This window comes from Protopterus annectens, chromosome 2.part2 (assembly GCF_019279795.1).
Source record: "Protopterus annectens isolate FY-2018-M chromosome 2.part2, PAN1.0, whole genome shotgun sequence".
NCBI classification, from domain to species: domain Eukaryota; kingdom Metazoa; phylum Chordata; order Ceratodontiformes; family Protopteridae; genus Protopterus; species Protopterus annectens.
This window is the reverse complement of record NC_056730.1, coordinates 100,624,121-100,650,136: the sequence shown is the minus strand read 5'-3', so window position 1 is coordinate 100,650,136 and position 26,016 is coordinate 100,624,121. Positions and strand designations below refer to the sequence as shown.

At 42.4% G+C, this 26,016-nt stretch overlaps 1 protein-coding gene across 5 annotated transcripts in view; it reads left to right on the top strand.

Annotated features, from left to right (window-relative positions):
• The window catches only part of IL6ST (interleukin 6 cytokine family signal transducer), a 2,713,809-nt gene that overhangs the window by 1,386,649 nt on the left and 1,301,144 nt on the right, over nt 1-26,016 (top strand). For all 5 annotated transcript variants that reach the window (XM_044063784.1, XM_044063780.1, XM_044063781.1 and 2 more), the window contains one exon: nt 25,090-25,250. In XM_044063784.1, the coding sequence (XP_043919719.1) occupies nt 25,090-25,250 (161 nt within the window). The remainder of the gene's footprint in view (nt 1-25,089; nt 25,251-26,016) is intronic.

Sequence of the window (26,016 nt, the reverse complement as noted above, 5' to 3'; positions counted from 1 at the left end):
GTACTTATCCCATTTTAGATAGCCTCAGTCTGGGAAGAAGTTTGCTCCCTGCTCCAAATAGCCTGCAGTAACTACCTGGAGTGTGAGCATCCCTTCACAACAGAAGGAATATAATACTTAAACATTCCTTTATTTCATTTTGTATGTATCTTGCCTTCCTGGTCTAAACTAGTACCGCTTTTATATTCTCTATTGTTATAACCATTTTGTAGTGGTGAGTACACCATGCATGGACCCTACCCGTGGCATTCCCCTACCCCCACCCTGTTATCATGCCTCTACCTTATACTGTCTTCCTGGCAATTACTCCCATAGGTCGCTGTAGAAACTGATGTAAACAATTATTAGAAATAAACTGCTGAAATATTAGACATAAACTGCTGAAATCATCATATTGGAAAAACCCTTCTCCTTTTTAACTAAGTGAACTGTAGATGTTAAGTTGTCAATCTCGCCTTCATTCTTGCTGGATGGGTTCGGAGCCAAACCTCGGCTCCGACTCGGCCTATTACTAAAGCTCGAGAGTTATTTTTACCGGCTCGAGGCTATCCTATGTCCCATCCATAATGCTAGGCGTGATATACCCAGATCTCGTTTGCCGCTTCAGCTACGAGGTTGCGTCTTTTTGTCGGCTCAGGTTGTATTAATATTTTTCTTGGTTTTTAGTCAGCTTTTTGGGGTTAAAACATTAGCGATAGTGTTTTTTAGTTACTACCCTTAGATCCCTGTTTAGGATTCCCTCTTAGGTAGTTTTTTGATACTGTTTTTTTCCCCTCACCTAATAGTTAGGCCCTTGGCCTTGTTAGATTGTATTAAAAGTGTGGGGTTTTGTTATATTTTTTCCTAGTCTGTTACAATTTTTTTTTGTGTGTGTGTGTGTGTGTGTGTGTGTGTGTGTTTGACTGATTGTGACTAGACAGTCATCCCTTTTTCAGGATGTCTAAAGACACTAAAGTCTCGGGCTTCAAGAAGTGTGACTCGTGCTGTCAGAAGATGTCTCTGACAGACGGTCACACTTCTTGTGTATATTGCTTAGGCCCTCTGCACCTGCAGGACTCTTGTTCTGTCTGCCATGCGTTCAGTCCAAGAGTCCTGCAGGAACGCAGGAATAAACTTATTTTGAGAGGCTTGTTAAAGCCTGAAGGTTCCCCAGTTAAGCCTTCGTCGGGTAAACCTTCTAAGCCCGCCAAACCGTCGGCTCCATGTTCGGAGCCGTCGCCGAGCAGTGCTACTACTACCACTGCATCGGTTCCGGCCGGAACCGATGATTCTAGGCCTCAGTCGGCTCCGACTCTGCTGTTGGAGCCACCTTAGAGCAAGAAGCGTTCCAGGTCTCCTTCCTTGGAATCGGTCCACTCGGCTCCGAAGTCTCCCTTGTTATTGGAGCGGAGTCACAGGTCTCATTCCTCTCAGTCTTCCAGGCTGTCGGACCATGACCTCGAGAGGGTGGTTAGCAGATTACTTAAGTCACAGGCACTGGCCCAAATGTTGCATAGCCCTCCTCATCAGGCAGTGGCTTTAACTACTCCCTCTTCGATTCCTCCTCCGACTCTTCCTGTGTGTTCGGAGCCGGAGATCGTAAGGGTCGGAAACGTCAGAGCCGATACCACCCCTGTCAGCTCCCTCGTCGGCTCCAATCTCTTCCTTGGTTCCATCCTTGGATGGATCCGGGCGCCGGGACTCTCTCGTCAGCTCCGAGGGGGTGAGTGGCATCGGACCCTTGTCCGACCCCGTTCTCCCTCTCAGAGCTTCGGTGCAGGTGAGTTCGGCCCCGACATCGGCCTCGGAGCCATCCCTCTCGGTGCCGGGAGGAGTCCTTGTCTCTTCAGAGCGGGGACCCCCTTCCCTGCCTGATAGGGGCACCTTTGAGGTCATGAGGAGTGTGCTGGCCCCTGTGCCTACTCCACGGTCCGCTCCTTCGGCTCCTCCCTCTATGGTGCCTGCCTCAGTCTCTACCTGCTCTCTCGATCCCGAGCGTGGAGAACCGACGCTACAGGTAGCCCCATTGGGCATATCCTCCTCTTCTGAGGCCTCCCCTGATCCTTCAGGGGAGCCCCCTCGAAAGAGAAAATGCAAGAGGAAGCATATAGACTCCCCTGAGTCAGTCACATTGGACACTGACTTGGATGACTCAGAAGGGTCCCCAAGGTCCCCCTCTGCGGATGTCTCATTTTCTGACATCCTGGAGATTCTTAAGCAGAAGGGAAACTGGTCTGCCCTTAACCCTTCTGAGGACGAGTCAGTGTACCTGGATGCGTTTGGTTCTCGCCCTTCCACCTCCTGGGTGTCTCCGCCTTTCGACCCGCTCATGGATGTGGTGGCTCGAAAGGCGTGGATGGCTCCGGATACTATGGAACCAACTCCCCGGAGGCCTACAAAATTTATTACTGCCCCTTCTGACAAGCAGTTTCTAACTAAGGGCATCCCTGTTGATGCCATGGTGGTGGCGGCCACTAAAAAGGAGTTGGCTGACCCTTCAGTACCTGTCCATCCTCCTAACAAGGAATCTAGGACTATGGACAGGTATGGCAAGTGGATGTTTTCCTCAGCGACCTTTGCTATGCGTTCGCTGAATTATTTGTGCCATTTCACCCGTCTCCAGAGAGACCTTCTCAAGGAACTGGGTGATACCTTACAGGACCCATCAGCTGCGGGGTCTCAGGAAAAAATCAACTCCCAGCTGGGGACCCTAAACTCAGTTGTAAACTCCTCCATGCGGCTCATTTCCTATGCAGTCGATGGAGCGAGTAGGGCTGCAGGCACGGGCGTCGCTCTAAGGTGACACGCCTGGATGCGACTTTGCAACTTTGCTGACCCCTTCAAGGCGTCCTTCACTAACACCCCCTTTGATGGCTCTGCCTTGTTTGGACCTCAAGTGAAGGATACATTGACCAGGTGCGAGCAGGAAGGCAAGACCCTCTCTGCCATAGGAGTCCGTTTTTCTACCCCTTCTAGACCATACTCTAAGGGTCAGAAAGGTGGGAAAATGTGGTTCCGCAAACCTCAGGGAGTACTGCCTGACGCACGTGGTGAGCTTCCCTCTAGAGGCAGAGGAGGGAACAATAATAGACACCGCCCGAGGGGCAGGGGGGGTCCGCAGAATCAGGGTAGCAGAGAATCCTTCTCTGACAAACCCTTCCAGCACCCCTGAGGAGCTGCCTGACTGTCCACCTAAGGAGGCAGACAGGGGAAGACTATCACTGTACCCAGAAGCCTGGCATTCCCTCACGCAAGACATTTGGGTATGGTCGATCATATCCGAGGGTTACAAAGTTCCCTTTATTCATACCCCACAACCGCCAAAAGGGCCCCTTCCAGACGTTCCACCCGGTCTGAGGGATCAAGCAGCACTAGAAATTTCAAAGCTGCTACAAAAAAGAGCCATCCAGCCAGTCCCAGCAGACCAGCAAGGATCCGGAGTCTACTCCAAGTTCTTTTTGGTACCAAAAAGACGGGGGACTGGAGACCTATTTTGGATCTCAGCAGACTGAACAAGTCTGTTCAAAGAACGAAATTCCGGATGGTCATGCTTCAGTCCATTCTACCCTTCCTGGGTCAGGACAATTGGATGTGCTGTATAGACCTTCAGGATGTGTACTATCATATCAAAATGAACAGGCGCTCCAGGAGGTTTCTCCGCTTCCGGCTGGGAGCCAGTCACTACCAATTCAGAGCCCTGCCCTTTGGCCTCACCACAGCCCCCAGGGTGTTTACTAAATGCATGGCAGTGGTTGCGGCTCACCTGAGACGAAAAAGATTCCAGGTGTTTCCATACTTAGATGACAGGCTCCTTACTGCCACCACCAAGCGTCAGCTACTTCATTCCAGAGACTATACCCTCCAAATTTGCAACGAGCTAGGTATCTCTTTAAACTCCGAAAAGTCTGCCTTGTCGCCTTGTCAGTCTATTACCGTCATAGGCGCCGTTTTAAACACTGTGGAACTGTCAGCAAAACTGCCTGTACAAAGGATTTCAGACATTCGAAGTCATGTTCAAATCCTACTACAAGAGAGCAGAGTCCAGGCCAGATTCGTACTAAAAACCCTAGGTCTCATGGCAGCAGCTATCACATTACTCCCCTTAGCTCACTTTCACATGCGGATCCTGCAATGGATGCTGTTTTCCCAGTGGTCCTTTCAACAGCTTCCAATGTCCCACAGCATTCTAATCACTCAGTCATGCAAAAGACACCTTTCATGGTGGATGGTCACCCCTCAGGTTCTTCAGGGCAGACCTTTTGTCCTTCCTCCTCCTGTGGCTACTGTGACAATGGATGCCTCCCTGATCGGTTGGGGGGGGGCATTTTCAGGGCAGGACAGTCCAGGGCACATGGCAGCCTTTCGAAAGCCACCTGCACATAAATGTCTTGGAAATGAGAGCGGTGCTTTTAGCGTTGCAGGCCCTTCAAGACTCTCTACCCACCGGGACTATTGCAATTCAGACAGACAATATGTCTGTAGTGTGGTACATCAACAAGCAGGGCGGAACCAGGTCCTACCCCCTATGTCGAGAAGCACTCAGACTGTAGCAGTGGGCAATCTCTTCTCAACAGTTTCTGGTAGCAACGCATATCCCCAGGAAGTCCAATGTCATAGCGGACAGGCTGAGCAGAGCCATTCTCATGCCCCACGAGTGGTCTCTCAACCAGCTAGTAGCGGAAAAAATCTTCAGGAGGTGGGGTCAGCCTTGCTGCGATCTTTTTGCAACCCCTCAAAACAGCAAGTGCCCAGACTTCTTCACCCTCTTCCAGGTCTTCCCCACAGAGATGCTCTTGTCCACGATTGGCCCCGGGGTCTTCTGTATGCCTTTCCCCCCTTTCCCTTAATTACTCAGCTAATCCAGAAAGCAACTGTTTTGAGATCCAGAATGATCCTTGTTGCCCCTTACTGGCCTCAACAAATTTGGTTCCCGTTCCTGCAACGTCATCTACTAGATCAACCCTGGCATCTGGACCCAGCGCCAGATCTTCTGACACATCAGTCGGGCGGGCTGCATCAATCTCTCCAAACTCTCAACCTCACAGCTTGGTTACTCCACTTCCAACCCTAGCCAGGCTTCCCTCAATCTCTCATTCAGTTCGTGACATCATCCTCACTTCGTACAATTCTACTACCAGAAAGACTTATGCTAGCAAATGGAAGCGTTTCTCTGTTTGGGCAGGGGAGAAAAAAGTTGACCCTTTTACAGCCCCTGTCCATACAGTCTTAGAGTTTTTGGCAGAACTTTTTCAAATGGGATTTTCTTCAGCCACCATCAGATTTCAGTTGGCAGCCATTGTGAATTTTCATGTTGGATTGTCAGAGACCAGCATTATGTCACACAAACTTTGTAAAGCCTTTCTAAAAGGAACCCTTTTACTTAGGCCCCCGGTAAAATATCCTCCCCCACCATGGGACCTAAATTTGGTGCTGTCGTCTTTAATTCTCCCTCCCTTTGAACCTGCGGCTTCCTGTTCATTAAAGTTGCTCTCTTGGAAAACTCTGTTTTTAGTAGCCATCACTTCAGCGAGAAGGATATCAGAACTTCAAGCCCTTTATATTCGCCCTCCTTACCTTGTTTTTCACAAAGATAGAGTGTCACTTATGACTAATCCGTCCTTTTTACCCAAAGTACTCTGTGAAAAAAATCTGAATCAGACCATCGATCTTCCTGTTTTCTTCCCACTTTATACCAGTAGGTCTGAACGGAAGTTACATTGTCTAGATGTTCACCGTCAATTACGCTTCTACCTGGATAGAACCAAGCAGACGAGGAAATCAGAACAGCTCTTCCTGTCTTACGTGGAAGGGAAACAAGGCCTGCCAGTTTCCAAAGTAACCTTCTCCAGGTGGTTGACCTCTGTCATCATGTTGATTTACCAATTGAGGCATAAAGAGCTCCCTATTAAGCCCAGAGCTCATTCAACCAGAGCATTAGCTTCTTCAGTAGCCTTTCAGGCAAGATTGCCAATGGACTTCATTTGTGCAGCGGCCACATGGGCCTCTCCTCTTACCTTCATTTCTCATTACAAGCTGGACATGACCTCTAGAAGTAGGGCTGATTTTGGTTCCACTGTACTCAAGAGTTTGTTCCATTGAACCACCCAGGACTAAGGTGCTAGGGACGCTGTCCCATCCAGCAAGAATGAAGGTGAGATTGACAACTTAACATTGAGAAGTTATGTACTTACCATAACGTTCCATGTTAGTTGTCTTCTTCTCGCCTTCTTTCTTGCATCCCACCCTCCATCCCCCTAGTCTGGCAAGACCGAGAGTATCTTCTGAGATGTGTTATCATGAGGGTTATCTCCTTAGCTACCTCTTTCTTTTTCTTGGTAGCTCTTATAAGAGTTTTGTATACCTAGATGTATAGAGGTAGATATATATATATATATATATATATATATATATATATATATATATATATATATATATGTGTGTATATATATATATATATATATATATATATATATATATATATATATATATATTCTCAGTCATGGTGGGGACATGTATGTCCATAGTGTTAGCTATCAAATGAGATCTGGGTATATCACGCCTAGCATTATGGGACATAGGATAGCCTTGAGCCGGTAAAAATAGCTCTCGAGCTTTAGAAATAGGCCGAGTCGGAGCCGAGGTTCGGCTCCGAACCCATCCAGCAAGAAAGAAGGCAACAAGAAGGCAACTAACATGGAATGTTATGGTAAGTACATAATTTCTCATTCTATACTTTTTTCCATAGTAAAACTCACCAAGTTTTGCTGATTGTTTCTGGTGATGCCTCAGTGAGGGTCGGATCAACCAGCTCCGTTCGCCGTCGCTACACTTGGACTCGCTCCGTTTCCCTACCCCCATTCCCAACCACCCCCACTTACTCTAGATTTATACTCTGTTCATCCTGAAAGGTGCCACCTATCACAGCCACTTACCCAATTACAGAGTCCCCTCCCAAAAACTAATCCCACCCAAACTCCAATCACAGCCGTCCTTTTACACCATAACCCTATTTTCCCCTATTATCTTGCAAAGCTAACCTGGTTTAACTACTTCTGACTTACTTTCCTTCCTCCTCAACCCCTTCTTTATTTATACAAACTAAAACTACCGAAGTTCAGTCACTCACACAACTAAACATACCACATCACAGCCTCTCCTCACTCACAGTTTCCTCCTCCATCATGATGTTCCACCTCTACCTTTCAACCACCCTACTGTTTACCTTGCTTTCTTCACCTCCTATCACATTAAACTCAACTACCAAACTCTTTCTCCTACTCATTCACAACCAACAACTACTAGGAACCCTCCCCTACCTTTCGTAATCTCGCTGTCAGTGTACAATATGTCCTTCATACAACTTCATATAATCACACTATCTACTCACACTTCCACCACCGCAAAACTCAAGTACAAATGCTTTAATTACTACTTCTACCATACTCAACTCACTCTAACAAAAACTTTTGCTAGATGAGGACATCCACCCCAATCCTGCCCCCTCTTGCTCCACATCTTACCTTTACCTCACCCTCCGTACACCAATATTCTACCCCCATTACAAAAAACTTTTAATTATCTACTCATTAAATATACAAATTTTACTTAATAAAATCACTGATCTACATTTTTGGATAGCCCACTACTCTCCACATATCTTAACCCTATCTGAAACACGGCTAAAACCCCATATCTCCAGTAGTGAAATCTTACCTCCCAACTATAACTACCATCAAAACAGAATCTTCAAAAAAGGGGGAGATGTGTCAGTCTTGTACTCTGAGCAGCTCAGCTTATCCCCCCTACATATACCTCTATTTGACTTTCACCTAGCTGAACTACTTATTGTAAATTGTTACTTGAACCCCTCTAACAAATTTGCTATAGCCACCATCAATATTCCACCTAGGAAATAACATTTCCATCCTAGAACTGTTACTGTCATGGATCTCACTCCATATACCCCATGAGACAATTATACTAGGAGATGTCAACATTGATTGGAATAAACTATCAACCAGCTCCCCAAGACCACCTCCCTATATATGTGCAAAGATACTCACTTCAAACTCCCAAGTCCCACTTCTACAAAGATAGCAGCAACCTCTCTAACTTTGATACAGAAACCTTTAACAATAGACTTTTGTTAGTGAACTGGCCTTACCTCAAATACCTTCCCCTCAGTGATGCAGTAATAGAATTCAGCTGTACTTTCCTCAATATACTCAACTCCTTAGCAATCACTAAGAAAAATTAGAATAAAATCTAAGTACATTCCCTAGCTTGCAAAATATATTCATTCCCTCATGAAAACAGGAGATCATATTTGGAAGCAATGGCTAAAAACTAAATCTACTGTACTACTACAAAAATACAAAGAGCTAGGAAACCTGACCCAAAAGCATGTCAACAAAGATAAGAAAAAAATTTCTACTACATGGCCCAAACCACACACCACTCCAACCCCAAAAACTTCTGGCACACTATCAATAAAATCCTCCACCCTGTGGGTTCTTCCACCCCCATACCATATTCTGATCACACCTCCCTAGAAAATGCTGTTCTACTTAACTCCCACTTTATTGAATCTATCTGTAAACTAACCCACACTGACCATAACTATGATCCTCCCCCACCTCTTCTACAACCACCACTACCAGCCCCTTTTCACTAAAGTCAGTCCCCACTGCTTACATAAAATCTCTTCTACTCAAACATAAACCATGTTCCCCCTCTACTGACTACCTACCTCCCCTCTTTCTCAAACTTGCAGCACTCTCTATAGCCTACTGTATCTTAATTCTTGTAAATAGAGCAATCTAAGAATCTACTGTCTCTGACATCTGGAAATCCTTCTATACCATATTCCTGCACAAAGGTGGAAACTCCACCGATCCCTCTAACTATAGGCCCATAGCCATTCTTTCCCATTTTCAGAAATCCTCGAAAAATGCATACACAATCAGCTTATCAAATACCTGATCCAGGAAAATCTTCTGACCTCCACTCAACATGGCTTCAGGCCTAACCACAGTACCAGTACTGCCCTTCTATCTTTCACTCACACATTTGCAGAGGCTAGAGACAGAAAACAACAGATGTTCTTCGTGTTTCACTGTTGCAGTCATTACATTTGGGTAATCTGCTGGCAGGTTGCCCTCAGTCGGCCTGAATTCCAAAGTCTTGGGTCCTGTGTCGGTTGCTGTCTTCTCTTCCAGGTCGTCAGGGGTATAAAACATGCATCTGACACCATTTTCTTTAGTCTTTCTTGCCACGGGGTGCCCGAAGCAGAAGCATTTCGCAAGTGCCGGTCGACCGACTACTGAAATATTCGAGTTTGAGTTTCAGAACCGAAGTCTTCACTAAAGCTAAGTACCCCGTTGGGGAAACTTTTTTCTTGCTTTTTACCGATGTCAGAAAAAGTTAATAATTGTATTACTTGTGGGAAGCAAATACCCCATAAGGATTTCCATTTATACTGTATTCCTTGCCTAGGCCTTGATCACAACGTGCCTGGCTGTCGGTTTTGTGCTAGATTTAACCAACGCACTGTTAAGCATCGGTATATATTTGCATCACAGTATTTTGTAAACAGATTTAACTTCCCAGAAATGTCGTCGGATAGCAATCCGACTACCAGAGTACATAAAAAACGCAAAGAAAAGGACAGAGAAAGGCAGTCGAGATCCAAAACTAACGACAAAGCTTCTCCTAAGCCAGTCGCCGGTTCGCCGGTACTCAGTGAGGCACTTTTGCAGCCCCTGATACCCACTACCTTCGAGTTGCAGGCCTCTACTGGCACCCACGTGGAGTCCGGCATGCCACAAGATACTCAAGGTATTGGACTGACGGATGTATCTCCCTTGGATGGGTCCAGAGCCGCTGAGCAGGCACTGGCTTCTGAGGTTGTATTCAGACCTCAACATTTGTATATCAAACCGATGACAGCTGCAAAACCAAGTCTATGCAAACTGTTAAGGACTTCTTACAAGTGCAGCCACCAACATTCAGTAGACACTGGCCCACAAAAAATTGGTCCTTTCCTGTGTCAGACAGGGCTCAAAGGGGCAAATCCAGACGCCCTAAGGGTTCCAGATACCAGGCGCAAGACTCATACAGGTCAAAGCAATGGGGCGCATCCACCTCCAAATCTGGAGGAGATAAAGCACAAACCTACAGAAAGCAATCCCAATGACTTTCCTCTGCCTACACCAAGCACTTATCTTTTGGCAGCACCCATAGGGGGAAAATTAGCACTTTTTGCACAAATTTGGCAGTTAACAACCCAGGAAAAGTGGGTACTAAACATCGTATCATGGGGATACAGATTCCATTTCCACACTCTGCCAATGGCAAATGGTTGGCCAGATCTGCCAAAAAATCAATGGGCAGAGGCACAGAAACAGGTTATGTCCCTCATGGAAATGGGGGCCATTCAGACAGTACCAGAACAGGAAAAAGGACAAGGTTTTTACTCAAGACTGTTCTTGGTACCCAGAAAGGACAAGGCCTGGCGGCCAATACTGGATTTTTCGATTTTGAACACATACCTGGACATTCCAAAATTCAAAATGCTGACTTTGCAGCAGCTTCTGCCCATGTTGGGCAAGGATGCTTGGCTGGTGACTTTAGACCTAAAAGAGGCATACCTGCATGTCCCAATAAGACAGTCATGCAGAAGATACCTCAGATTCAAGGCAAGCTTAATGCATTACCAATTCTCTGAACTGCCCTTTGGCTTATCTACTGCGCCCAGGGTCTTTACAAAGTGCCTGGCACCAGTAATTGCATTTTGCAGACAAGTATACAAATATATCCTTACTTGGAGGGCTGTCTCATTCAAGCAGATAACAAGGACACTCTTCTTCGACACCTGGCGTTTGTGAAAAGGCTACTAACATGCCTAGGGTACACAATAAATGAAAAGAAATCACAATTGGTACCCTCTCAAAAGATAACATTCCTGGGTGCAAGCTTGCATACAACTGCCCAGATGGCTTACCTAACACCAGACAAACAAAGGCAACTAACTACTTACTTCAAACTGATGGCAACAAAATCCCAGTCTTCTGCAAGACAAATTCTGCAGGCTCTAAGCTTCATGGCATTCTGCATCCTACTAGTTCCATATGCAAGACTGCATATGAGGAAACTTCAATGGTACCTAAAAAGTTTATGGAGTCAACATTCACACAGTCTGGAAACAATGATTCCTCTCATTCCCTTCCTGCAACAGGAGTTTCTATGGCGGGCAAAGACCTGTCACCAAAACATACGATGGTCCTTCACTGTTCTCCCTGCCAGCCAAACCTTAACAACAGACGCATCAGATTATGCCTGGGGGGCCCACATGGCAGGAAGATGCATTCAGGGCATATGGGCACCAAACCAAATGCATCTACATATCAACCAGAAAGATGCTAGCTGTTCAAAATGCCCTAACAGCCTTCAAGGACTTGCTTTATCCAGGACAACTACTGATAAAGACGGACAACACCACAGTCATGTGGTATATAAACAAACAAGGGGGCACACACTCATACCCCCTTTGCAGATTAGCCATGGCACTGTGGGACACAGCTTTGACCTACCAAATACATCTTCAAGCTCAATTCTTGCCAGGAAAACAAAACACTCTGGCAGACAATTTAAGCAGAAACCTTATGGATCCACACGAGTGGAAACTAAATCCACAAGTCTTCAACATGATAACAGAGAAATGGGGGAGCCCAGATATAGATCTGTTTGCCTCTCCTCAAAATTATCAATTGAAAATATTCTGCACAAGGACTTATCACAGACAAGCATGGAAAGTAGACGCACTATCCTTCAGCTGGAAAAACCTATCAGTTTACGCCTTTCCTCCTCTGCCTCTTCTACCCAAGGTCCTCGTAAAAGTCAGACAAGAGAAGCCAAAGATGATATTAATTGCCCCGGACTGGCCCCGCCAATACTGGTACCCAATCCTAAGGAACTTGTCTCAATACCCAGCTTGGACCTTGCCTCAAAGACCACAACTACTATCCCAGCAAAACAGTCAGATCCTGAACAATCAACTACAGTCTCTGAACCTGACAGCATGACTAATCATGTAATAATACAAACAACACCTCTCAGTAAAGCTGTGATGGATGTCATTTTGGTAGCCAGAAGGCCTAGTACTAGAAAATCTTATGCTGACAAATGGAAGAGATTCTGTGCTTGGAATCAAGCACAAGGAACTGATGCAGCAGAACCACATATTCCTCAGATATTACAATACTTAACTGAGATGCTTGACAAAGGCCTATCTTTCTCATCAGTCAAAATCCATGCCTCTGCCATTTCGGCTCATTACAATACAGAGCCACTAATCTTTTCTCATCCTTTACTAAAGCAGTATCTCAGAGGAGCCAAAAATTTAAGGCCTCCTAGAAGATCACCATTACCTGCATGGGACCTCAATTATGTGTTGGAAAAGCTCACCCTGCCTCCATTTGAACCAGCTGCTACCGCTGATATAAAGTTCTTATCATGGAAGACAGCTTTACCAGTAGCAATTACTTCAGCAAGAAGAATTTCAGAGCTACAAGCCCTCATGGCTGTAGAGCCTTTTATCATATTTTACCCAGACAGGGTGTCTCTGAGGACAAATCCTACTTTTATGCCTAAGGTGGTTTCCAGTGTGGCTCTTAACCAAACAATTCATCTGCCAACCTTTTATCCAAATCCGCAGAACAAAGGGTAGAGAATTCTGCATTCCTTGGATGTACACAGACAGCTAAGATTCTACTTGAGCAGGACGAAAGCTCTAAGAAAAACTGAGCAATTACTAGTGTCATAAGCTGCCGGATCAGAAGGAAGGGCTATTTCAAAGCAGACAATTTCAAAGTGGATAAGCCACTGCATTAGGTCTCATTCCACCGGAGCTGCAGCTACTTCAGCGGCCTTTCTCAGAGAAGTACCAACCAAAGACATTCTAGAGGCTGCTACTTGGAGTTCTGTTCACACCCTTACAAAGCATTACCATTTGCCTCTCTACTCTAAGTCCAGGGCAGGCTTTGCCACTGCAGTGCTGCAGGGTCTTATAGCCGCACCGATTGCTGTTTAGCTCCAGCCTCCCAACCATAGCTTTGGGATTCTACCCAAATGTAATGACTGCAACAGTGAAACACGAAGAACATAGTACAGTTGTGTACACTTACCATAAATGTAGATGTTCGAGTGTATTCACTGTTGCAGTCCAGGTTACCCTCCCACCATCCCCCTGTCATTCTAAAGTTTATCTTTCCTTCTCTATCTTCTACAACCTATATGGTGTATTTGCTTGTAGATGAAGGTAAAAGTTTATATGGATGCATGTATATATATATATATATATATATATATATATATATTTATAGTTATATAATATTGCTACCTTTTTGGGGGCACCTGACATCAGGGGCAAGAAAAACTAAAGAAAATGGCGTTGGATGCATGTTTTATACCCCTGACGACCTGACGTCATGGTAGAGAAGACAGCAACCGACGCAGGACCCAAGACCTTGGAATTCAGGCCGACTGAGGGCAACCTGCCAGCAGATTACCCAAATGTAGTGACTGCAATAGTGAATACACTCGAACATCTACATTTATGGTAAGTGTACACAACTGTACTTATTTTTCTATTCCTCGGTTTCTCAAAAGCTTTTGATACTGTATCTCACTCTAAGCTTTTTAACTAAACTAAATGAACTCAACTTCTCCACCTCCACTATTCTCTGTTTCCCCAGCTACCTCACCAACAGACTGCAGTCAGTCAGATGGTATACCTCCTGCTACTTTTTCTTACCTATCCAGACAGGTGTACCTCAAGGCTCTATTCTCGGGCGTCTTCTCTTCAACATCTTTGTTAACAACCTTCAGTCAGGCTGTGGCACCTCCTCCCTAATACATTGCCCAAACAACTCTACTCTCATCTCCTTCTCTGATAACATCTCTCACCTTCATTCTCTTTCTCAAAACTCATTTCTCATCATTGAGAATTTTATTTATTTTCTTTTCTTTTATGTTATTTATTGGCATTTGTTTACCGGGAAAGTCCACTGGGCCAAGAAGAATCCATTCCAGATAGGAAATTCACCCCAGGGATCACTTCTGTGGCTCTGCTTGACAGTGGCACAGGAAAATAATTTTCTTGGGTGGCGAAAGCCAGGGTACCTTTGGCTAGGCTTATATAGGCCCTAGGGCCAATAGCCTAGTACCTACCTATGAACCTATTTTCAGTTGAGGCCTGGGGGGAAAGCTCAAAAAAAACGGTATAAAATTGCATAACATTGGAACAATTTGTATTAACAAAATGCATAGTTATTACAGGAAGTACAGGTGCAAAAAATACATTATGAAAATATAGGTGGTACAGAGAGATAATATACAAGCACAAGGCTTTATGAGTGTAGATGTTGAGTAATACAGGAAGAATTAAAATAACTGTTTAAAGGTGTATGTATTAGAAGTCAGGAGAGGTTGGTGCTAGGAGTGGTGGCTGTGAAGAAGTAATAGGAGTCAAGGTTTTGGAGGATGGAAGTAGAGAAAAAAGGTGATATGATATAAGGTGGAGGAGTCAAGTCTTAGGAAGATGGATGTTAGAGCATCTACAGTGCCAGAGAGTGGAGAGGTGCTTCTTCAGAGCTGTTTTGAAGGAGGAGATGTTACTGGTAGTCCTAAAAGCTAGTGGGAGTGCATTAAATAATTTGGCAGTAGAGAAAGAGTAGAGCATTTGACCTGCTGGGAGTTTAGGTTTGTCAACTTGCAGGAGATGTTGGTTTTCAGATCAGAGTGATCTCTTTGGGTGGTAGTGAGTTAGGACTGGAGATAGGGCTGGGCAGTCTGATGGACTGTAAATAATTTTATGTGCTATGGTTAATTGCAGGTAAGTTAGGTGATGTGGGAGTTCGAGCCAATTGAGTGACTGTAAGGAAGAGCAGTGATGGGATGAATATTCGGCACTAGTGAATTTGGCTATTTTATTGTAACAGGACACTAGCTTATTTTTTAGGGATAGCTGGATATTGGTGAGGAGTGGGGCACCATATAGGAGTGAGGGGAGGAGGAAGGTATGGGCAAGAGTTTGTTTGGCAGAGCTGTTAAAAATATTTACGTATATATATATATATATATATATATAGAGAGAGAGAGAGAGGGATCCTAGTTTTTGTGTGTTTTTTTTTTTTTTTGATAGAGGTATGGATATGGAGGTCAAAAGTAAGGCTTTCATGTAAGATGACTCCCAGTAGTTTTGTATTAGGTACTACTTCTATAGTGGTCTTGTTTTGAGAGTATATGATAAATTTTGCCTTATTTATGGAGGTACTTTTTTGGGGGCTGAATAACAGCAGTTTGTTTTATTTTTTGGATTTAGAGAAATGTGGTTGTCATCCTTGTTTCAGTAGAGGTGAAAGCATGTTGGGTAGCATGCAGAAGTTCGGTAATAGAGTTAGCAGAGCAAATAATGGTAGAATCTGCATATTAAACTACTGTACCATTAATGAGACTGGAGTGGATGTTGTTGATGAAAATACTGAAGAGTAGAGGACCTAATATAGAACCTTGGGGTTGTTTCAAGGAAATGAGAGAGTTTTGCCATTTAGTATATTGTTGTCCGTTGTTTAAGCAGCTAGTAAACTAGTCTAGAGTCGAGGGGGAGTTACCTAGTTTAGAGAGTTTTGAGAGTAGCAGGGGGTGGGAGATAGTATCAAAGGCTTTAGAGAGGTCAAAAAAGAGTGAAGATATGATTTTGCAGGTATCTCAAGTAGATAGCTAAAAGTTGATTATGGATGCATTTCTCCAAGATTTTAGAAAGAGGGGAAAGAATAGCAGTAGGTCTAAAGTTTGAAATATCTGTGTAGTTGCCACCTTTGTGAAGGAGTAGAATGTAATATTTTTCCAGATACTAGGTATGTAGAAGTCCTGGATAGATATGTTGATGAGTATGTCTACAGGATAGGCAATGGCTTTTGCAGACATCTGAAAGTATTCTGGGGGTAGGTTGTTTGGAACGTTAGAGCATGGTTTCAGTTTGATAAGCAGTTTTCTGATAGTGGCAGTGGGTATAGGAGAGACAGAAAAGGTGGGTGGGGGGAGATAGTATTTTGTGAGGTGGGTTTAGGTGGACATGAGTTACTGTCATTGGTTTGGGGGAAGGTTGCTGTGAGGCATGATATAGTATTGATGAAATGAGTGTTGAAGAGGGAGGCTATTTCACTAGGTGTTTTGGCTGGGTAAGGACAGGGGTTGTTTTCAGAGTCTGGATTTAGTAAAGATGAAATAGAGTTCCAAAATTTTGGGTTTTTTTTTTTATAATTCTCTTACAGACCAAGGTATTGTGCTTTTTTGTCATTGTTGACCAGCCATTTTGCTTGATTGCGAACTGCCTGAATTGTAGAGGGTTAGAGGGATTTTTGGTTATATGCCATTTTTTCCAAGCTTTGTCTCTGTCAGCCATGATTTGTTTAGTAGATCGATTGAGCCATATGGCATGATTAGTTTTTACTCTCTTTTGTTTTATTGGGGTGAGATTTATTAGGATGTCCAGAAAAGTAGAGTTAAAGAATTCAACAGCTTCATCGAGGGGAAGGAGTTTTAGTACAGTCCACTTGATTTTTATTAAGGTTTCATTTAGGGTAGTAGGGTTGAAATTAACTAGATTTCTTGTAAATTTATGTTGATGGTGACATGGTGTTGGGGTGTTTTTGCATAGTGTATAGGCTGGGAAGTGGTCACTGATGCCGTAGGAAAGAGTGGCTGTTGCTGAGATTTTGGTTGGGTTGGAGACTAATATCCAGTCAAGTACTGAGCCACCATCTTTGTTTTTGTTGGTTCTGGTTATGTCTGTAATTAGTTGGGTGAAGTTAAAGAGATTGATATTAAGTTGAGGCGATTAATTTGATATATCTGACCAGTTTATTTTTACATCACCAAGGATAGTTGTTTCATTTTTCATATTGTTTGACATACAGTCAAGAATGTCTTCTAACAGGGAAATATTATTGCCTGGGGGAATGTATATAGCTGTGATGCAGAGATTCTTGGAATTATTCAGTCTTAAGAATGATAGTATCTCTGCTCAGGAAAATTGTGGAATTGGGTTGGAGTAAGGTACTGTAATGTAGGTACTTGAGTAGAGTATAGCAATGCCTCCTCCTCTTTTGTGTGGTCTATCAACCCTAAGACAAGTGTAGCCTGGAGGAAGGAATTCAGTGTCTTTTATGTATGGTTTCAACCAAGTTTCAGTTGCTGCTATTATGTCTGGTTTATTGAGTGTTATCCAGACATGGTGTTCTGATATTTTGTTTCTTACACTTTGCAGGTTAAGGTTTGTAATCTTAAATGTTTTGTATGAGTTGGAAGGGCTGGAAGTAGATGGTTCAGGTCCTGGTTTGAATGGATGTCCCCACACTAGCATAGCTTGGATTACATATCAGGATAGGTGAGGGCTGGCCAAATTCTTTTAGGGCAGCTGTTAACAGGTATTTTGTTTTGGGTAACTTTCCTTAGAGGAAGTAACCTGTATTAGGCATATAGTAGTGTGTTTGATTTGAATAGGCTGAGGGATATGTCAGAGTAGCTAGAGAGAAGTGAGGACTGGCAATAAGTTATAGACTCAGTCCTGAATGATTTGAAGATAATGTGTAGTGATGTTAAGTGAGTAAGAATACAGAGACATAAGGCCAGGGGGAGGAGAAGGAGGAGAGGAGAAATGGTGTGGGGTATAGTGGATTGAGTAAAGAACTGTGAGAGAGGAAGTAAGAAAGTAGTAGTAGTGAGTTATGAATATGTAGTGATGAGTGGTTGTGTCTATTTAGGTGTGACAAGGCAGGGTCTGAGAAACTAGTAAGGGTGTTAGTGACTGGGTGAGAGATAAGATGACTGGATTTGATTGGTTGATGGTCTTGGATTGGAGGGGTTTACTAAGTATAACTGTAATTGATGTAGCAGTGAGTGGGAACGGGGGTAGGGTAGGGGAGCAGAGTGAACCCGAGCGTAGTAAGAGCAAACGGTGCGGGCTGGCACAGGCAAGGTGGATACTGGCTCAAAAAACAATCAAAAATTCAGGTCAGGTAAGTTGGAGAGAAACCACAAGGTGAGAGGGTCAAGAAGAGTGGTGAAAAAGTAGGATGAGAGAGGAAGACAGAAACAGTGATAGAGTGGAATTACAAAAGAGACTAAAAGAGGTGTGGACAATGAGGGGAGAGTGAGCTGGGGGGGGGGGGTGTGCAGCAGACCTGACAGGAGAGAGAGAAGTACAGAAGGATGTAGGGCAAGAGGACGCAAAGAGTACACACTTAGTGCAGTAGAAAGAGAGATAAAGAAGGGAGGTTAGGGATAAACAGAAGGGATTTGATAGCTTAAGTTAAGAGGGACCGGAGGAGGGCAGTGGTGACGTATGAGGGATTGTGGGGTTAGAAGAAAAAAAAAGTTTCCATTTAGAAAGGTGGTACATTTTAAGACTTGAATATGAATACAGTTTGTACATACATTGACTTTGAAATAGTAATAGTGCAGGTAATTGTTTGGAGCATCCGTCAGTAGATAACATGTGATTCCCTTCTGGAGTGGCAGTTTCAGGTTTAAGTGTTACTCATTTTCCATAAAACTTCTGACTGGCTATCAGTGGGGGGGGGGGGTCAAGATTCATGGAGCTACCTAGAGAAAGAAAAAAATTGTGGAGAGAAGAAATAAATAAAATGTTAGAAGGTATTAAAAACAACCAGAACTAAGGTAGTGATAGGGTAAAGGATAAGTTGGAAAGCTGAAAGTGATGGAAAAAGTAGAGGAATTGGATGGACTAAGGGATAGTAAGATTTGAGAGAGGAGAGCCCAGGGGTAAGAGCCAGAGAGAGGGGATACAGACTGGTATTAGTAAAGCAGTAAGACAAACAGATTAACAGTTGGAAGCAGTTGGCAGGATGGTAAAAGAGGCAATTAAACAAATGGTAAAACCTCATACTGTGGTAGGTGATATTAGTTGAAGATGCAGCTATAAAGTATACAATGAATGCTAAAGCAACCTATGGTAACACCACATGGCAAATGTAGGCAGGTAACAAAAGAAACAATAACAGGTAATGATGTGTAAACCTTGGATTATACTTGTATGCCATGTACAACAAAGTAGTGCAAAAAAAAGGAAAAAAAATCTTTTTTTTTGGGCTAACTGATAACTAACTCACCCTAAACTGTAAAAAACTAAACTCCTTCTCTTCATTCCTAAGAGACTCTCCCATCATAAATCCACCTTAATTATCTAATCTCTCGATAACACTATCATCAAAACTGAATCACACACTAAGCTCCTGGGTACCATAATTGACAACCAATTAAAATGTGATCTTCATATTCAACAATGTATCAAAAAGACACATCAAAAACTAGTACTTCTCTATAGAAACAAAAAATTCCTGACTTCTGATTCTAAGTCCTCTCTGGCACAGGCTTACCTCCTACCCTGTCTTCTCTATGCCTCTCTGATACTTACACACCTTCAGTCCACCTTAATCACCAAGTTAGAACAAACATATAACAAAATAGCTAGATTTTCAGTAACCAACCTTACAAGCCTCACCACTGCCTTGCTCTAAAGCAACTTCAATGGCTACAATTCCCCCAACTACTACTACTATCCCAGCTACAAATTTCCCACTCCTTACTTAATAAACCTTCAGCCTATCCTTCCCTCTCCTCTTTAGTATCCTTCTACACCCCTACTCGTTCTCTCCGTAGTTTCGATCAACACCTTCTTGACATATATACTAACCCAATAAAAATATAGGCAAACTACTCTTCAAAAGCACTGTGGCCCAAGCCTGGAACCAGCTCCCCTCGGATATTCATATTATCATACACACTTTTTCTTTCTTTCTTTCTTCTTTCTGCTTTTCCCGGTTAGGGGTTGCCACAGCGGAACACCGGTCCGCTAATGATTGGCAGTAGATTTTTACGGTGCCGAGGTGCCAGCCCGATGCCCAACCTTCAACGAAGGCACTAACTGCTTCAAAAAAGAACTGAAAAACTTGCCGCGACCCAACCTAATCCTTCCCCCCACGTCTTTCCCTAAAACCTTTTCTCCTTTATTCTCTATCTTAAGTTTGTTGTTTGTCTTTTCGGCTTTTCCCGGTTAGGGGTCTCCACAGTGGAACTCCGGTCCGCTAATGATCGACAGTAGATTTTTGTGGTGCCGAGTTGCCAGCCCGATGCCCAACCTTCAGCGAAGGCACACCCATTCACACATGTCTTTCGGAGGCCACTCAACCGCGGGGAGGACATGCAGACTCCACACAGAAGGCACTCCCGCCGAGAATCGAACGGGAGAACCTCTCGCTGTGAGGCAACAATGCTACCGCTGTACCACTGCGGTTTGACATTCTCTATCTTAAGTATGTAGAGTAAAATAATTCTGTACACCAACGGGAAACCATCAGTGTACTGTATATATGTAAATAGCCACACTTCAGTCTTTTTGCTTGCTATACTTGTCTTCTGTAAAAATTGCTTTGCAAATACTGTTATAAATTTGTCTTCAATATATTTAAATAGATACTTTAACTTCTTTTACTAATGTTTATTACCTGCCCTATTACCTTGTATAAACATTTCATTTAACTGATAAATTCATCTGCACAGTTTTTGAGTATATGTAACTGTATAATATGATTTGTATAATTTAGAATGTATGTTATTTTTGTCTTATTGGAGCTTTTCTCCTCAATTGTTAAATTGATCTGTACAGTTATTAAGTATATATATATATATATATATATATATATATATATATATATATATATATATATATATAAAACTGTATGATATGATTTGTATAACTTTTGGATGTATGCTAAATCTGCCTTATTGCTTTTTTTTTCTCAGGTCCACTGACCACTGAAAATCTCTCTCTCTGGACTAACCCGGTTAACAAATGACAAATAAAATAACAATAAATCTTTTATCTGCTAAGGATGGAGCAGGATTAATTCAGGACCATCTCAGTGTGTGTCAAGAGTGCCAAGCAGATGGGAGTTTTGAGAAAATGAGCAGGAGACAATATGTAGTAAAGGAGGTTTACTCAAGAGCAGTATTGGTTTGCTGGATAGCCATTCAATATTATGGATCTATGGAAACCAGTGGGTGGGAAGAGTACTTACATAGCTCACACAATAGACAGTAGCAGTTAAACAGAGGAGGGAGGGACTTTGGAAATCAGATTACCATAAGAGGCAGAGGCCAGAGACACAGCCTTTTAAAACCAGAACAGGAAAAGGGTGAGAAAATTGGGGGAAAAAATCAAACTGCAAGAAGCCATTGAAATAAATCTAGTCTTGGATCTCTAGTCCAATTACCTTGAGCTGCAAGTCAGTGATCCCAGGTAGATTTCGCTTTCAGAAACTTTACCTTAATGTCTCATTGAGGGGTTGAGGAGACCCAAAGAACCGGGAAACAAAAAGACACTGGAATACAACTTTAAGCAGGTAAATAAGCAGAATGCAAGATTGGCAGCAAAACTTTAATATAAACAACTGTAAGGCAATGAAGCATCAGTTCTGGAGCATAATATACAATGCTGTCACTATTGCAAATTCTACCACTGTGTAAGGTACCAGACTCTGCAGAAATTTACCAGTGACACTGGTTATGAAAAAAGTGTAGTAATAAATGACAACATAAGGAGCAAATCTAGCAGCATTTCATAGGTCTTCCACAACTGTGAATTAAACTACAAGATTAAGGCCCCAGACAGGGTTCAAAATACAAATACCTTTTACTTGTAATTCTTATTAAGGAGATAGAAGTGCAGTATAATGTATAAACAGTGCTGCAAATGAAGGTACAAGACTAAGGTCCCAGAACAAACTAAGAAATGCAAATAGATAACATTTTTTTTAGCTAAAATACGGATAAAAGCAGAAAAGTACAAAAAAGTATCACCACACAGGTCACTATAAGTGCAGCTTAAAATATTTAAGTAGAATTGAAGTAAAAGCCTTTTTTTGCTTTCTTTTTTTGGTGAAATGCTTGTTACTCACAGTTCGGAGCTTTCATACCTCTCCAAGTCTTGCATAAAAGATTGTGGGTGGGTGTAGCTCTTTGCTGGATATAGCAGGCTTGCTAGAGACTGATCAAATCAATAAAGCCAATATTGGATCTCTAGTCCTCCAGTCCTCTTGGTAAATAAGTTGGTAGAAGGAAGAAGGGAAATGTCAGTTACCTTCATGAAAGATGAGAAGAGAATTGTACATCTGGATGCGCAAATCAGTAATTGTGCTTGAGAGTACTTTCCCCATTTATATAGGGCATGAAAAGGGGGGGGTGACTCAGGGCTACATACTGCCTTCTTATACCAACTACTAAAGTTGCCCAAATAGAGGAAAAAGCGTGTCAGGAATTAAACAGATCTATGACTATTGAAGAGGTTATGAATTGTATATGAGACCTGCCCAGTGAGAAAGTTCCAGAGCCAGATGGCCTACCTGCAGAATTTTGTAAATGCTTTAACACTATCTTAGTAGAACCTCTGCAAGAGTTGTTTATGGAGGTTGAGTTGGAGGATTGTTTACATCAGATGTCTAGACAGGCCACAAAATTTTGATTCGTAAGTCTCTCAAAATGGATTCAAATCCACAGGATTTCTGTCCCATCTTACTTCAATTACTTAAAACTAAGATATACACAAAGTTGCTGGCTACAAGAGTAGAGAAGCTCTTACCACCACTTATACACCCCATGCAGATGGGCTTTGTAAAAGGGAGACAAAAAGGAGTAGGCCTGTTTCATTATAGTTAATATGGTACAGCTAGCTTAATCTAAGCTTTAATATTCTTCACTGGCAGTGTTGTTGCTGGACATGCAGAAAGCATTAGACTCCCTGGAATGGGTTTTTATGGGATGTACTTCAAGCATGTGGAATCACAGGAGCATTCTTTAGCAGTGCTGATTGTTATATAGAGAGCCCTTAGTTTAGTTGTCTTAAGTTCTATCTGCTCCTGTTCTCCTGTAGGGGGAGGTGAGGCAAGGTTGCCCGCTCCTGCCTCAGTTGTTTATTTTAGATATTGACATTTTGACATGCTTTATGAGACAAAATCACCCACAATGGGGTATTGGAATTGCCTATACAAAGAATTTAACATATCTTTGGTTTTCTGATGATGGTGTGCTGTGGTTGAATAATCCCATTACCACAGCCTGTAGATATTCTTAAAAATTTTGATGACATTTTAGGCTTGCAGGTAAATGTAAACAAGTTGGTGTTATTTCCTTTAAATGATGATCTTTAGAAACAGTTAAGTAGATAGGCAGATCGACTGTACCCCCTTGTTTACTTACTGAGCTGTATGGGAGTTATGTAATGATGGGATAGTGGAACAGAAGATGGAGCCTTTTTTGAAAGATATGAAAGTAAAAGTTGTTAGGCTTAATTCACATTCTCATGTCAAAGTTGGCAACCGTTAAAATATGCTGTCTGTTGAAGTATATGTTCTTGGTAAAAACACAGTCTTTAGGTAACTTACTCAGTTTAGCCTACTAAACTGCAGAAGATGGTTGCTTCATTTCTATAGGATGGTCATCATCCTAGGATGTCTAAGAGGAAGTTGATTGTGTGACCAAAAAAGGAAGGCTGGATTTGCCTGACTTCCTAGCTTATGCTAAAGCAGCACAGTTAGACAAACTTTTGGAGAGCTATAGCCCTTCCTAGTACAGTCTGGGTTTTGCCAGAATTAGATGTGATCTATTACTTAAGCAAAGGCATTCATGATTGCAACAAGAACAAGGTGTGGGACCTGGGAGATTTGGAGAAAGGGTCGGAAGGAGTAGCGAACGCAGGCCTTTGCATAACTGGGTTATGGATAAGAATGTAGTTGCCCCCCTTATCTCAAGTTTGCTCCTAACTAATTCTTTGGTTTCCATGGTTAACAAGAGGTTTTATATACTTGAGGGACTTATCTGATTCATGAGGTACATTTATCCCATTTCAGCTGTGTACCAACGATTCTAGAGGTAAACTTTAAAATGTTGCAGTACATGCAGATGCTGCTATTAGATGGTAGTAGAGGTAAACCATGTCTTGGTGGTGTACTGGATAAGAATGACTGGTGTTTGTTAAAATTTTATACTGCATGCAGCCTCCGCAAAGTGATAATTGCACACTGGTGTAGGATGCTAATAAACATTTTTCAAGTATTCACTCCTTTGAAAATTAAATGGAAAAATATGATGTGCAAAACCATTACTGAGAAGAAATGAGAGGTTATTATAACATCATGAATGGATTTCACTCAGGCTCCCACTGTAGCTTTTACTCAGTTTAAGATGATACACCTGTGGCATGCTTCTCCAGTAGTATTACAGAAAAACGGCACAGAGAGCAATGCGTCTTATTAGATATGCACTGCAGATAATGCTGGTTAGCTACACATGATACAGCTATGCCTCACAGTCTCCAGAATATGGTTAAGAGCGGTGCTGGCTAAGAATTGAACCCCCACCCACACACACACACACACACACACACACACACACACACACACACACACACACGTCCAAAGAAGAACGGTTGTGGTTAACAATTGTTCTATTTTTATGGTTAGCATTTTTAGGTTCTGAAAGATGGGATGTAAGGGCACTGAGACATTGTTATCTGTCTAGCAACACAAGCTCTGGAACCGTTATAAAAAAACTGCATGCATATGATAGCATTTCAGAACTACTGGAATATTTTTCTTTTCTGTTATAATCAGAATTGTTGAGTGTGAGTGTACTGTTTCCATACGTGATTAATGTTCTGTGCAGTATGTTTACTATCTTTTGTGATACAAGTTAGGTTTTGGGATGACAAATATTTGTACGCTGTTGTTATTTTTTCGTAGAGAAGTGTGTTAACTAAAGTTTATTGTTGAAAAAAAAGTGTTATAGGCTACGAGTACAAAAACAAAAAAAATTAGGATACTTTTGTACAGAATTTTGATCTGACACTTCTACATTTATAAAACGGTAAAACTTGAGCACTGTCCTTAAAACTGTTACTTTAATTTATTCGTAATAAATTGCCACTTTTAAAATATCTGTTTCTTAAGAAAAGCTATTTTTTTTTACTTCTAGGTTTTCTGTGGATTTCCCTGATTGTAAAGCAAAAGTTGTCAATAACTCCTGTACCACTTCCCAGTTTCCAATGTTTTTGGAAGTCATAATGTGGGTAGAAGCTACAAATGTCCTCGGAACAAGTCAGTCTGAACATATTATACAAGATTTAACAAACATTGGTAAGTATGTCTGCACCATATGCATACTGGAACAGTCCTGAGAAACAGGAACTGTATTGCAGTCTCACAGTTACTTCGTTTTAAAACTGCTGTCAGTTTCACTTGTTCATAAGTAAGCTTCTTTCTGCTGAAATCATAATTTCTTCTTTCATTTCATGGTAGCGTTCTAAAAATTATGTGTTTAAACACATAGTACTAACTAGCATAATGTGTGCAGATGAGAACGTTTATTTATTCATTCTCCAGTTACTCACTTTATGCATTTCTGGATTGCAGGGAGGCAGAGCTGGTCCCATCATTCAGGACACAAGGCAGGAAACTAGTCCTACATAGGATGCCTGCTTGTCATGGGATGTACATACATGCACAAACACAGACCAACTCAGACATTGCATACATACCTCTGGGCAGGTTGAAGGATTTCCAGCTCACCTACAGCAAGTCTTTGGGATATGCTTGGAAACCAAGCCCTCAATTAAAAGCCATGCAGACACAGAAGAGGTGAGCAGATTCTACACAGAAGGCATCCCTGGCAAGAACCCAGTTGGACAATGCAGAATTGTGAGGCAGCAGTTCTAACTGCTCAGTGTTTAAGCTAGTTTCATGAAATATCAAGAAATACACTTTATCAAACAATAGTCACACGGTTGAATAATAGAACATAAATTACAGATACGATTGATAGTTGTGATAGGTTTGTTCATAAGGTGAGTACTCAGTACCATTTAAAGATCCTAATAGCTTGGCATTCTTTAACCCATTGAGG